Source organism: Ambystoma mexicanum, chromosome 9, assembly GCF_040938575.1.
Source record: "Ambystoma mexicanum isolate Mex_15411 chromosome 9, UKY_AmexF1_1, whole genome shotgun sequence".
In the NCBI taxonomy this organism is placed as follows: domain Eukaryota; kingdom Metazoa; phylum Chordata; class Amphibia; order Caudata; family Ambystomatidae; genus Ambystoma; species Ambystoma mexicanum.
In genome coordinates, this window is record NC_090931.1 from 780,452,750 (window position 1) to 780,468,423 (window position 15,674).

Here is a 15,674-nt window from a genome sequence, read left to right on the forward strand (position 1 = left end):
TGAAAGACAGTGAGAAAAAGCAGTGGCTGCGAACTCTCAAGTGGTTAATAACCACTGAACAGGTTATCAAGCCTTGTTCTATCGAGAGAGGGGAGCCTGCTACCTTTGCAAATCAAATTTCAAGAAACCTGGGATTGGTAACCCTAGGTCTCCTGGGGGCAACCAGACGTGGTCTCCCTCTCACTGTGCTTAGAGAGGCATCAGCTTCACCTCACTGATGATCCCCAACAAGGGTGAAACACGTGTGTGGGGTTGCTGGTGGTACTCTCGTTCAGGTTGGAATTGCCATTGCATTTCGGTGCTGGACTGCCCCTGGGAAGGACAAAGACTGATATGCAAATGGATATTTCCCATCTGTGAAAGACACAGTGAGAAAAAGCAGTGGCTGCGAACTCTCAAGTGGTTAATAACCAATGAACAGGTTATCAAGCCTTGTTCTATCGAGAGAGGGGCGCCCGCTACCTTTGCAAACCCCTCTTGAGATAGGCCTGGCTGCTCAGTCACACTACCAACTTGTGTAGTACAGACCTATCCCAAAAGGTGGGTTACCTAATACCAAGCAGATAAGGGTTGTGTCGTCTCACACAGTGTGACTGCATCAATTCTTACCTAACAGTGTGGCGCTCAGTCGTTTCAGTAGACTGATACATAAATCAATGTTAAAAAAAGTTAATCAGGCGGCAAGCATTCTATTATCGGAGTAACAAGCCCGCTAGCGTTACATTGCAAACCCAGACAAGAACTGAAAGAAGCTCACATAATAGCGTTATCTTGTACAATTACTTGATAGGCATTACCTATCGATCCCAGAGTGTCATTATGCTGTGTAACTGACATCTTGTGATATAAACATTTATATATCTGTGACCTATTGCACATAATGACCTGATGTATATTCAGATAATTACATGGTTGTCTATCTGCTGTTTCCCCACAGCCCATCGATCAGTGAATGCACATTGAGTAAGAGTTCAATGAGGGGTAGGTTTTCCTCCCCTTTATTGACAAGTGCTGTGAAAGCTTGTCACAGAAATTTGAGTATATTACACATTGGAGATCAAATAACAGTAGGTCTCCATGTGTGTTTATTCTCCCATCAGACCTGCAAATTGAGAAGACCAGAACTTTCCTTGGTGGACAATAAAAGAAAAACCAGCATAAATAGTGTTTTGTGTTTGTGAACCGAAGAGTGGCAGTGTGCCTAAATAGGCACACAACATAATCATTCATATATGTCAGTTTTTTAGAGCGCACCTAATAGGGCAGCATTGGTCCTGAAGAAGGCGATTTCATTTTGATATATCCCTGGAGCCGGTCGACCATGTTATTTGTGACATTCCAAGTGAAACAGAGATGCTTGTATTTTTAATTCACACTACATAGTAACACAGGTTCAATCACTAGAGCATGGAAGTAATTACTGTTTCCATTTTTCCATTTAGTTCTAACTAGGCCCAAAGTACTGGTTGAATAGTGGGGAATACAGTCCCAGTGCAGTGAGGCTTTTTTAATAGTATATTGTTTGTTTGGCAGTAAATAGGTTATTTTATGGTCCCTGTTTCCTTTAAAGATTAGGACAAGGGATAGTTTATCTTTCTGCCCACTTTTAGATAGGCGGAGCACCACCACTAACTAGGGGCACACAATTGCCTTTAGGGATAAGCTTAGTTCTTCAAGAGCAACAGGTACTGGAAGGGAGACAACGCTGCATGTGATTCTTTCTTGTTATGTTATGAGTAGGGTTTGAGAGAAAAACATTCAGAAACATATTCTGTACATCACAGGGCCAATGGATGATTGGAAATAATGTCTCAAAAAAAATGGTTATAATCCACACAACATTGTTTACATCTTCTTTCAACTTAACAGCCACTCCCCAAATAAAATGGTGTATGGTATGACTTGCAATACTTACAGAAGAAGAAGCAAATGCCCTAAAGCTGACTGCGAGGATGCCGTCCGACCACTCATGTGACACTAGATCGAACTGTCCATACAGCTGGCCCATGGTGATGGACTTTGGATTCAATACAGTGATTTGTACTTTGTTTTCATCTAACAGCCCCTAAATATAAAACAAACATTGTTGCATCATGTCTTTGCCAATTCTATTATAAATCCAATTTCTTTCTACCATATTTACAGAGGAATACATAAAAAGGCATTGGTTGAATATAAAACAAGAAATCAGTTGTTCAGCACTCATGTAAGAACCATGTTCCAGTGAAATATAGATTCTGGTGATGAAAAATGACCAAAGGTTCAAAATAAAAACTAGGAGTTGGATTGCAGCAGCAAACCATGTCAGTGAAAAAGAAGCAGAGGTCATAGGAGAGTTGATGGCGCAGTTCTATCTGCAAGTATGATGGAGTGTCAGATGACCTCTAAGACTAAAGGAAATTATGACAAATATTGTAAACACGCCACTCTTTTAAACCAGACCTAGGCTTGACGTTGGGGTAATACGCAACGTATAGCCTGGATCCGAGGGACATTCTGGGCATTGCAGAAATAAATTGGCTAAAGATTAAACAAAACAATATACAATCTTCAACAAAGATCCATAAGTGCTTCACAGTTTAGACAGAGTGGGTAGTTGGCTGTGTGTGTGGGTAGCTGAAGATGGTGGTATACACTGTGTTCTTGAACCTTGTCATGGTCTCTCTGTTTACATCAAAGGGGATTCACAATGGTGTTCGCTTACATTTAACTTGGTGCATGTTAATCCCAAACTGGTTTTACATTGTCTTACTTTCCACTTCTGACAGAGCTAATTTCTTTTCACCTTTTCACAGATATCGTTTAAAGCTGCTGCCAAAACGCGATATGCTGCTGTCTTTCCTCCAAACGGCTCTCCCACAATCATAAAACCGTGGCGCACAATCATCATCTCGTAGATCTGCAGGATCTTCTCGGCAAAGAAGTTGGTCATTTGCAGGTTCATAGCATCACAGTTGTTTTGCATTGCCTCCATAAAGACCGTGTAGTCTGTCTTGGGAAGCTTCACCCCTGGAAACAGATCGGATGTGATGCCCTGTGAAGGAACATAAAGTTAACTTGGGTTATATATTCAATCACTTCACTGTGAAAATGAGATTAAAAAATCAACAGAGGAACGAGTTGCTGTTTTATTGCATAGTAATAATGAACTCCTTTCTGCTACTCATAGTATAGGTTTTAAAGCTGGCACATCTCCATCAACCTACACTCGCTTTTCAAGCTTTGGGTGGCAAGAGTCCTCAACACCCTGTCAGAATGTGTTTGGTCATTTGAAGCCTTTTAATGTGCACTGCTGAAAAGGTCCATTGTAAATTAGGCAGTAGGTTAAGCCGGCTGATAACCGGTTTCTAAAAAAGGAATGAAACCTGACAAACCCACAAAATATGAACTTATCAGCCAGGCCCAAGAATCACTGCATGGACTGAGAGCTGGCATTTTTCATCTGGAAGGGATAATGCATTCAGCAGAAGATGCAGGTTTTCCAAGGGAGGAAAACATTACATTACATTTAGAGCAGTGCAGGGCACACCAGTGACATTTTGCCAATGGAAAGAATGCATAGTTCCAGCACATTCTTCTACCATATCAGTTATTTGCCACTTCTTTTACACAGACCCTTGTTGCTAGTGTAAGGAAGGCGTGGTATCAAGAATACACAGACACAAGTGATCACAGTTCAAAGGTGTTTATTAAACTGTAGATGTGGGTTGGAAAACACCTACTCTGAACCTAAATCTAAGATGAGAGCAAGCTGCGACCATCAAATAATAAGGCAGTCCTAGTGGCGTCTTGTCAAATAAAAGGACCAATACTAAGAAAAAATTGCCAATCCTTATGCTAATACAAAAGAGTGTGGGATAGGGTTCACAAGAAAGAAATAAGTGTTCACAAATGATAAGTCAGGATGCAGTAGTCAGGTCTCCCTTCCCCACGTTTTGAGCATGGGAGAAGGCGGGTGTCTGGAACACAGCACACGCTTGTGCTTTCCCAGCACGAGATGCCAGTTCCGTTCTCAGCTATCAGAAACGTCAATGGTCAAGTCTCTTCTACAAAATGTCTCTTGCCTTTGAGGACTTGATGTATTCAAAATGATAAACAAAAGTTCCTTTCCAATCGTACTTCGGGTGATCCCTTTCCACCCCTGGGTCTCCCTCTTCTGGGCTCAGATCTCCAAAAAGTTCTTGGTGATATCAGGACATTCAGTAGTTTCTTGCCTCTGAGGTTCTGACAGACAACACAATAAACAAAAGTTCAACAAAAGTTTCAAAGTTCTTTTCTGATTGTACTTTCTCTGTTGCTTTCACGGGTCGGTCGGTGATGTTTTCTTTAACCCCTGGATCCCCCTCTGTTGGGCGCAGACCCCTTTCCTTTCTTATGACAGTTAAGGGTGATGGTCCCTCATCCCTGGGTCCCCCTCTTCCGGACGCAGACCCCTCTCGAATCTCAGTTTACCTCCATCTGGTTCACTATGGCTTTTATTCCACGTGTCGCTGGGTGATAGCTTTTCACCCCTGGATCCCCCTCTGCCGGGCTCAGACCACTCTCAATCTGTTAGCTTCTGCTGAAAATATTTGTACCTGTTGCTGGATCCCCCTCTGCCGGGCTCAGAGCCTCTCAACTGTTGCAATCACAAGTCTTAATGTCTTTCTAAACAACAAACTGTTGACATCCCTCTGTCAGGTTCACTCTTGCCAATGCACACAATTCGTTCTCTTTTAAGACAGGACGGGATTCATTTCCCGTAGCTTTCAATGGTATGTCGGGCCAAGACTTTCAACTTTTCAGAGGATTTTGCTAGACCCCTGTATGACCACTTTGACTGTCCCCTTGCGGCCTTCCCAAGGTCTTCTGTGTACTGTTGGCATCTGCTGCAACACTCGCTGGATATTCTTCTCGGTCTTACGATTCCATGCAAGGAGGTTTTGCGGGCCTGATTTGGAAAGGGCAAGGTCGCTTCTCTCCTTATCGCCCCTTCAGTTCTCACGCTTTTCTCCTCCTCTTGAATTGCCGTACTTGCATAGTTGTCCTGCCTTGCTCGTAGTGTGCACTCGTGCCCCCCCTTTTATCCCTGTGGGGAAGGAAAAGGGCCGTCAGGGGTGCGCAATTCGGGTTAATTGCCTGACTTTGCCTGACCCTTGGGTTGAGACATGCCTGATAAAAGGCTTTAGTGTTAGTCCGTTGTCTTTCATGTCGGGAGAAAGTGGGGTAGGGGGTAGAGTGCTTGAGTATCCTACGTGGTAGGCTTGGGAAAAAGGTATCATAAGAAGGGGCATACCGCATGTCACCCGTCGGTGTCCCACCTTCACTCCCCGAGGAGCCCCATCCAGGTGATCCTCCCTCACTGGTCCACCACCAGGAACTGGATCCAATAGCGATGGCCTTGTCCTGGCCACCTGGATGACAAATCACTGAGGACTAGTACGTGAGACACCTTCAGGTTTCTCACACTAGTGAGGAAGACCCTTTTTGCTAGTGAGGAAGGATAGCCCAGGAGCAAGACAACGCAGCGCCACACAGGTTTGAATCCCGATCCCACGCTTAGGAACCACAACGCTTGTATGAAGCACGTTATTAATGAACAATTAAAATAAATAAGAGAAACACTTGATCTGACTTAGCGTTCTGTTGATGTTAAACATTATAACATCTTTGATGCTAAAATATTGACTACAAGGGAGAGTTTGCTCTGATGTGCTTACATCAAAACTATCTTCTAAGACACAGAGCTGATTAAAGAATGTATTACAACTTTAAACAAATGTTGCAATACTGTTGAATTACACAGTGTTTTCCATCAGACCTTTTAACAGCTGTTTTCATTACAACTTGAAACCGACAGATTGTAGTGTCCAATCTTTTTCTTCTTTTTTAAAAAATATTTACATTTCAATTAAATTTCAACCATAACACTTAATAACAATCATCAAACATCAGCAAGGTTATTTAACCAAATAAAAACAAACAATACATCGTAGAATTCATCACATTGAGATACACTTCCCTTAATACATGGAAAAATACACAGGTCAGACAAGATAGAGTAGTGTCTTATCTTTTTTATTTTTAGAATGAGAGCTAAAGAGTCACTTGTATAACATGCTGTATGGAATAGATCATCTTTTCTTCACTCAAGTATCTTTTAAAATGCAAAGAAGAAAAGTTGTTGCTTTCTCCAAGTCAGCTAGTCAGTAAACCTAATTTCGCAAGACTTCCTGGCCATAAGAAATTAAAGTGGGCATACAGAGTTTGAAGGGCAGTTTCTTTCACTCTGCACAGGAATGTTTATGGACCACTTGCTTCTTCTTGTTATTTCCATATCAATGCACAGAGCATTAAGAAATACTTCACAGGATCTGTATTATAGGGTTAAGAGCAGATGGTAAGCTATTAATGGGAGAGGATTCTTCCAGAACTATATTATAAAGGAAAGGATAATTTCTGTGGAAGTACTTGCATAAACCCGACTAAAATTCGGATGATGGTCAATACGTTATGCAGACATTTGTCACCCTTTTATTTTAAACCTAAGCCAATATGCATTGTCCAGAATTATTCCAGGGCACATCTTGAATTATGGTGTTAGATCAAAATACAACAACTATATAGCTTTGCTTGAAAACATTATCTTACCTGCGTAAACTTGCTTACCTCAAAAAGTGGCAAATCATGGGCCAAGAACTTTGGAAGATTTACATCAATGATGGATCTTAACAGTAAAACCTGTTCATTTTCAGTTGGAAATTTCAGCTGAAAAGGAAACTTTTTTCATTAGCCAAAGAAAACAAACTCTGCTTTGTAGTTTAACAAAACATACAAACATATATAGGAATGAGTATTCCTCGTGATTTTGGGACATTTTTACGATTTTTAATTCATAACTATACTGTCTTGAAATACATCCATCTAATGTCAAAGCTGCATCTAATACATATTTTTTGATTCACAGAAATTATAACCAATACTTTTACATGACATTAGGACTAGTAAGAAGCAACATTCAGAGCACTATCTTGTCACAGATGTTGGTCAAATCATAGAGTAAATTCACTTAAATCTTAGAAATATCTATAATTATGAAGCTTATGTCGCCACCAATGGAATATTCCTTCTCCAAAACTAATATATGTGCCATTAATAAAGACCACAACTTGACAATGAGTGACTTTGAAAGTAGGCACCTGTCATTGTCTTTGTGTTGTGCAGGATAAATCCTTTCTAACTTTGCAACCCACATTTTGAATGAACTAGAGTCTGCCATGAGGTAATGTGCATAAGATAAATGCAACAAAGAGAAACCGATGCACAGAAAACCCTTTCCACAAAATTAGGGAAACAGAACAACTTCCCATGAAAGGGAGGAGGAGCCTCTGAAATCGGTTCCAAACCTACCTATGCAGTCAAACAAGAAACGTTAGAACTGTGACTGTAGAACTGTGCTTGTGTCAGGGTTCAACAGGGAAAATAACTCCAGGGAAAATAACCCAAAAAGCAGGTGAGAGCGGTCCAGCGAGAGTGGAGGTCAGGGTTGAGGGGGGGGCGGGTGGCTTGTACACAAGAGGTTCGACTGGTCTTAGTTTAGATATGTGTGAATGCGAAATGCCAGAGAACAATTCTTTCCTTACTCAGATTCCATCAGAGAGCTGGGGCTGTCCCTTTTCAAGATGGTGGGGACGCTTCTCAAAATTGATTGGTAGAGAGACTGTAATGAGATAGTGTGGAATCTTGAGAAAGATTCTAAACTGCGTTTCATTCAGGACATTGACTAAGGTGGTCACAGTTTACTTGAGTTGCTATACAGAAGATTTGAGGAAAGACGACCAACCAGAGAATAAAAGGACAAACCTGAGAACCAGATTAAGATAAGTGAGGCTTTAGATAAATAGTTTAGAAGTCAGAAGAGTTGTAAATAGTACGAAAAGTAAATTAGAAGTTAAATAAATATTGTTCCAGAGTTAGAGAAAAGTTAATGAGCAGTGACTAAATCTGGTCAAATCAACAATTTTGCTTGTGCCTGCTTGAGCAATTATTTGTTAAAAGACAAGAAGTGTGTGGGCAGCAGCGGTGTGAGATACATGCAATGAGGCATACCGGTTTTGCGAGCGTGTGCTGCTTTGCTTATCGTAGGAACCCTTTAACGTGTGTGGAGAGCGGTTGGGAGCAAGAGCGGCTCATTTTTGGAAAGTAGGGCGCAGAAGCACGGTGAACAGAATGGCGAATATAGTATTTAAATAGTGCAGGTGCAGGGTGAAATAACTACAGAAACCGTTTTGACGAAATGCACAGGAGCATGTGCACTTTCTCCTAAGTAAAGCATGGGCAGCGTGGTGAAGAATGAGATAGCAATGGACACAACTTGTAACTAATTATTTTAAAAGAAAGTAACAAAACAAAACACAAGAGACTACCCCCTATGCTACAATGATTTTCAAGCAGTTCACAGGAAAGACATTTGTTTTACCAAATATGATTTCCTTCGAGTCTTCTAGTGCTTAGAGGAAGCAGTCAGGTAAAGTGTGGGTGCAAATACGATAAGGGAACTGAATCAAGGAAGAGGCAAGCGTTATAATATCTTTTGTGCTTCTTTGCAGATCCAAATTAGAACCCAAGTCAGAGACTGTAGAACCCAGAGGGCAGCAAGCAGAGATCTGGCATTTTTTGTTTCATCCACTTCCCCTTCCCCCCATAAGTGTCAACTCTGAAGTTCTGATCTGGGGACATTATGAAACTTATGTTTTGTACACAAGAGGTTCGGCTGGTGTTAGTTTACATATGTGTGAATGAGAAATGCCAGAGGACATCAGACTTGACAATTCAGTACTGGTTAGTGGGGTTCGTTGTCAACCTCCAAGGGATTGGTAAGCTGTGACCTGACAGTTTGCTCCTAAATTAGAAAAACACAATATGAGCTTTTATGTATAGTTGCAAAAGGGGTTATTTGCATATTTGTAAAGGCAGGCCAGGCTCTGTTTGCACCCTATTGCCACCATTTTGTGGTTGTGGAAATGTATGTACATCATTTCCCTTGGTTTTAAAAATTAGTAGATGGGTATCACCTATTGCCTCCGACACCATAGATTCGGCTCACTCGTCAATACTGGAGATACTAGCTATTTGTGATTCTGTGAGGGGTCTTCCAGGTGGCAGCTGCACAGATGCCTTGAAGTGACACTCCTCCAGCATAGAGTGGTGCTGATACCTGTCATGATGCCTACCCCCGGGCATCCGGATCGAGTCCATCAGCCCCGGGAGCAGGCATCCAGATATTTATCAAAACCCCAACAGCCCCGGCTGGGGGGTAGGCATAGGCCATAGGCGCCAGCCTCATAGACATTACTTACCTCATGCAGACCATGCTGCAACTGAATCCAAGCCAACGTGAGGCCTGGATGGGACTATTTTGTTACAGGGACTATTTTTTACTTGGGTGTGGTTCTGGGGAACTTCTTACCTGGAACTACTTTGGAGGCTATTTAAACCAAGCCCGATCAGCAGCACACGCTTTGCGTTATTCTGCATTCTGCAGCGTAACGCTCACCGTGCCTGCAAGCCTGCATCCAGTCTTCTGCCACGCCCGCCTCGAATCCGGAGCTCCTAGGAAAAGGGGAAAAGAAGGAGAAAAGGTTAGATAACGAACATCATTTTTATTCCTTACCTGATTCCGGACCCTGCACGTCTCCGAGCCTGGAAAGAACATTATTCCAACACGCGTCGCTTCGCCAGCTGCAGCGCGCGTTATACTCACCAGTCCACAGCATCTTTCAACTCAGCGCTCTCTCCATCTTTTTGTCGTCGAACTCCAGCATCTGGAGAAAACCAAAGAAATAACAAGGTGAGCCCGGAAGCCGACAAATATCATCACTTACCATAGACTTACCTGATTTATCACCAAAGGCATTACCCTTTAACATGCCACATCTTCATATGCCACACCTATAAAGGGAGAGAAAAACAACAAATTAAACTCAGGCAACTTTACCGGACAGTGTTGGGAAATACAGACTCTTACCCAAACGCCATCAGCTACCTCCAGGCAATATTCTTTTGGACCCAGTGCAATTCAAAAAAGGGAATGGAACAAGAGTGAAAATCGGACATATTGAAAGTGCAATTAAAAAAAGGGAATGGAACAAGAGTGAACATCGGACATATTGAACTCTTTTGAACTTTATAAGCCCCGGAGTCAATAGCCGGAACTCCTCCAGTACCTTCAAACCAGTGAAGTAACTGGTATCTACGCGCCCCTGCATGCCAAGCAGGATGGAGAGCTCATCATTTAAATACATAAGGTGAGCTTGCTAAAAGGAAATATCAGGGGTGACTAGTGGGGAGATCGGGAGCAGTGGGGGGGTCCTTGTTTAAATCCACGGGAGGCTAAATCCCTTTCTCCACTTGCAGGAGAATACTTCTTCGGGTCAAGCAGACGAAACGAGGCGGGCCAGTCCAAACAGTAATCTCAGCACTACGACCAACGCCCCTGTGGGAACCAGGTGAGCGTAACAATACCACTATGTTTCTTAAGAGTGTGAAGTTAAGTTAACCTGGATTCTATTGTTTGCTTGGGATTAACAAAAGTTCCTACAAGCTGTTATTCAATGTGAAATGGGTTTTCATTGAGAAGCCAATCTGAAAGCAACAGACTGTCAGGTCAAATAAGATTGCAGGCAAACGTAGAAGGGTTTAATTTATGATTGCAGGCACGCTTATGAGAGTTTTATTTATTACGTTTAATTTATTAATACTTTTATGTCAGGGAATCAGTGATCCCTTGCATGGTATTTTCCTTAACTATCCTTCATTAGGAATGACAGCCCTTCCCAAGTCATCATGGAGGAAACCCATCTGAATGACTATTGGTTGGAACTCGGGTCATGGGAATCAGGCAACGTTCTAAACTGCCTTTCATAGAAACTTTTTAAGTAGGAAGGTCCTGTTTGACACAGCTCCATAGTTTCTTTAAGGGGTTATACAGGAAAAAGAATCGCCGGAAAGAAGAAATATAGGTTGCAGGAACTCCGAGGGACATTTGAGCTACATGGTGGGGCACTGACCTCTTTTTGAAACTACAGTTTCTCTGAAAGGAACTTTTGAAAGCGTACCTCACTGAAGCTGCGCAGTTTATTTAGAAGTTTAGTTTTCAGTTTTCAACCGAGACTGTTTTTCTAGAAGGCATCCAAGTTAGACCTACTATTTCCTCAATACCGCTTAACGGACGCAGCTCCAAGAAGGAACGCTACTTTTAGGGCATGGATTTTCTATGGGCACTACGCAACGTAACCTGAACTTCACAGACACTAGACAGTTGCAAAGTGTTCCGCGGTGTGCCATGCATAATTAAAGGTGAATGAAATTTAATTTCAAGCACGGAAGAAAGACACTTTCACTTGTCGTGCATCCTCAAATGGAAGAGCTTCTATAGAAGCCATCCGCTTAAAATTACGAGTTCTGTCATTGCACCGGTGCTCTTTGAAGAAGAATGTGTTTATTTAAAAGGTGTAATAGTTAGTGCTAGGGAATATTAGTTTGATTAGTATTTGATTTGAGGTTTAGTTTCTAAACCATCCTGGGTTTGGTAAAAATTAATTCATGGAAGTCAAACCTCTCGGGTCTCTGGATAGTCAGGATACACTAGTGAAACTAGTGAATCTCTAGGAAGGAAAAGGTTTTTTGGACATTACTTCTTCTAAGAAACAATCTAGTATTGCCTCTTAGCTGCCAGCAGAGGATCACAGGTAATAAATGGAACTAGGATTTGAGATTTTTGAGGGGATTAAAATTTGCAGTTACCAATATGCTTCTTTTCCCCACCCTTTGCAGATATAGGAAATAACATATGGAAGTATCTGGTGCAGTTGGACAGTATTGGAATATAGACCTATTTCCTTGCACCATGTGCAACAAAACTCCCATTTTACTATACATGTTCTGCATTTTAGCCACTTGCTGGAACAGGTTCACCATGCTGGGACCATAGCGGGAAGAGAAGAGAAGTCATCCTTGCAGACACGGGAACCGAAAAGCAGTAAAAGCACCATCCGAACACAGAAAGGGCTCAGCAGCAGAGCGGCAGCTGCGAAGGATGTGGAAGCCACTAGGCGAAAGCAGTGAACACGTGAAGTGGAGACGGGACACCTTTATTGCGAGAGAACCAAAGAAGGCCACCAAAAGACGGCGAGGACTGAGAAGGAAAACTGTGACTCGGGGTGCTTCAGCAATGCTATCAAGGACAGATAAGAGACAGTGGGCTTCATTACAAGACCGGCGGTAACTGTGCCGGTAAAACCAGCAGGTTGCCACCGTACTTGCTAATTTTTCCGGCGCCTGACTTGCCGGAAACACCGGGGCATTACAGCCCAGGCGGTCCGTGAAGTCAGGCGCAGGAAAATGTTAATCCCCATTCCCATTTGAGTCCCACAGGACATGCCGAGTTCAGCTGACCCGGTAATTGCCCATTCGCGGGTGCCGGCAATAAGGGACTCCCCATCCCCATTCGGCCCCATACTGTCAGGCTGAGAGATATCCTGTGTCCGCGGAAGCTGCTGAACCCCCGACAATCCCCCTGAAATGTAATCCTCAGAACCAGTTTATACTCGGCTCTGTTAACTACAACCCAAAGGGAAAGGGGGGGAAGTGGATAACATAAGAAACACCAGGCTGGCGACGTCTAGACTAGCTGATGCGGAACCTGCAGTGAATACATAAGAACACACAAAATCCTCAAATTACTTAACTACCTTTTGATTTTGAAAACTCTATATCCTTAACTAAAATGTAAAGAATCATACCTGGTTCTTCTATTTAAGGATCTTAGAGAAGATAGGAGTAATTGCTGATAAAATCTTTCTACCTTCTTTTGCTTTGAAAATCTTGAAAATAACAGCAACTCCTTTCGAGTAATGTAGCCTTAAGAACCTTGACTCACGCCTCTTAAAACTGTATAGTGTTCCAGTTATGATGGGCTTAAAAAGAATCCAGTTCTTCTTTCTTAATAAAGTACATAGTCTCTTTAAGAACTTGCAAACTTGTCCACACACGCAAAGATTTACACGCGCTGAAGAAAATACGCGCCGGAGTAAAACACGCGCTGAGGAACACACGCGGTATGAAAACACGCGCTGAAGAAATTGCGTAGCAGTCTTTTCTTGCGCTCGTGTAAACGCCCAATAAACACCCGCGCTATAAACACACACGCTGTAGAAATCACGTAGAAGTCTTTTCTCACGCTCACGTAAACGCGCTATAAACACCCGCGCTATGAACACACACGCTGTAGAAATCATGTAGAAGTCTTTTCTCACGCTCGCGTACACGCGCTATAAACACCCACGCTATGAATACACGCGCTGTAGAAATCAGGTAGAATTCTTTTCTCATGCTTGCGTACACGCGCTATGAACTCACACGCTATAAACTCACGCGCTGCAGAAATCACATAGTAGTCTTTTCACGCGCTCGCGTACCCACACTATGAATACGCGCGCTTTTAAGAATTAAACGTGGAACTATTAACAGTGTAACATAACAGTTCTACTATTGAATTTACATTTACTTTCTCTAAAAGTCACTAATGAATCTGGGCAACAGATTTACATATTCAAATAAAGTCACTTAGCTTAAGAATGTTACTTTTCCAAAAGAACTTCCGAAAACTCTCCTGTGAACCTGAATACTTCTTCTGAACAAACCCGAATAAGTAGCCGCTCGACTGCCAAGATTTGAAAGTTCAAATCCACTAGGCCGTCCTCTCAGCTGGGGTTACGACGATGAAAGGCAGAGAGGGACAGTTTAGAACGTTTATTGTTGTCCTGAAGTTCTCTCTAGCCAATCAAAGCTTCTATTGTAAAACTCCATCTTGCCTTGGGCCAGAGCCAGGAATCTGTATAGAAAAGTCAAGGCCAAACCAACTGCAGTAGAAAACTTCTAACCCACACAGAAATAAAGGGGAATAATGTAATAATTAAAGGAAACCTGACACATACGGCTGAATGGGAATGAGGAGCCCGGATGCACGACAGTGTTCATAATGGTGCTGGTGCATCCACGAGTTGTGCTCGCGGGTGCTACTCTGCCCGCCAGGCCAGACCTGGCGGGCTGACAGGCACCCGCGAGCACAGATCGTAGTATGGCAGTCTGGGAACTACGGTACCGGCATGCTTACCGGTACCGTAGTTCCCGGACTGCTATGCTTATAATGAGGCCCAATATGTCAAAAGGTAACAAAAGTCAACTTTGCAAAGTATATTAAGTGAACTTTATAAGAAAGTCCGGGCAGAAGAGTATACTAGGCAAAGTCAAGTTTGCAAGTGTGTAAAGTAACCACATGAGAAAGACCTGGCAGGAAACTACACCAGGCAGAGACAAGCTTGTGAGACAAATTGCATTGAAAGTGGAGGAGGACCTGGCACAGGAATATACCAGGTATGCTGCGAGGCTGGGACCTGCATCAAAGTTGTTTTGCATCCAAGTTGTTTTGTTGAACAAAGAATCCGAAGGAAGACTCTCTTGCCATTAGGATTTTGAATTGGTTGAACAGACCTGAAGAAAGGAGACATTTCCTTAGGAGTAGAGCGCAACGCCAAGAGGAAGGAGTTATCCTTTTGGGCTATAAAGTACTTGGACTGTTTTGTTGATCTTTTGTATTGGTGAAAGGAAACCTGGGGAAGGAGCCATTCTCCGGAACTGTGAAGACTATCCATTGGGAACCTTTGTATTGGAATTACACCTTTCCTTTGAACTTGAATATCTGTGCACTTTCAAGACCAAAGACATTACCTTTAGCACCTCAGAGTTACTTTCAGAGTGTGTGGGTCAGGATAGGACTTTGGACACCGAAAATGTTTGCTCTGGACATCTTGCCGAAGGACAGATCCTTAGTCTTTGGTTGAGGTAGGGAAATACCTCGAAGTTCAGGGATAGTGAGGCATTTTCCAACCCCTTAATTATTTGAATAAACATTTCTAACCAAAACAAGGTCCCCTGCCTCCCCATCTCAATCCTGGTACATCACAATAGCCATACAATGTCTGTGATATTCAAACGATCATATAGAAAGGACTGTCCAAGGAAAGTAGCTAGGGATGTGATGCAGAGTAATTCCTTTCTCCCTCAACTCAGCTGTACCTTGAGCATGACTGGCGGTGACAAAATAGGTGTGTCTTACCCAGGTTGTTCATAGGGGGATCATCCTACATACAGTCAACTGGAGCCTGCACATGATACTGGAATATGAGGGAATCAGATAACACAATTTGATAAATCATTCTCACAGGGAAATGGTTCATGTATTCTCCTTGCAAAGAATTGGTGTTCTAATTTGTCTTTGGCATGAAGAGATCCTTCTGGGATTGCTGCCAAATGTGGAAGATGTGTAGTTACAGGGGATCCGCTTCCCATTGTGCAGTTACAGGGGATCCGCTTCCCATTCTTCAGAGACTTGGTTCTACCTGCTAGGAGCTGAAGGTATCCCAGGTAATGTATTTCCCTATCGCCATATGGCATACTCAGAGGCCAGGCAGAGCTGCATAGCGTCTTCTCACTATCACTGGCTTGATTCACTGCCTAATTCACATTAAGGCCCGTTCCTGTATCAATTTGTTTTTAAAGCTTCCCCTTCTGTGTCAGCCTTACAGCCATGGATGTTTCACTATATAGTTCAACAATATTGTCAAGGAGATTTC

General features: G+C 42.7%; 1 protein-coding gene across 2 annotated transcripts in view; it reads right to left on the bottom strand.

Annotated features, from left to right (window-relative positions):
* The window catches only part of DNAH7 (dynein axonemal heavy chain 7), a 1,167,586-nt gene that overhangs the window by 677,949 nt on the left and 473,963 nt on the right, over positions 1 to 15,674 (bottom strand). For both annotated transcript variants that reach the window (XM_069615701.1, XM_069615700.1), the window contains 3 exons: positions 6,649 to 6,747; positions 2,786 to 3,034; positions 1,916 to 2,065 (listed from right to left, as the gene is read on the bottom strand). In XM_069615701.1, coding sequence (XP_069471802.1) covers positions 1,916 to 2,065; positions 2,786 to 3,034; positions 6,649 to 6,747 — 498 coding nt within the window. The remainder of the gene's footprint in view (positions 1 to 1,915; positions 2,066 to 2,785; positions 3,035 to 6,648; positions 6,748 to 15,674) is intronic.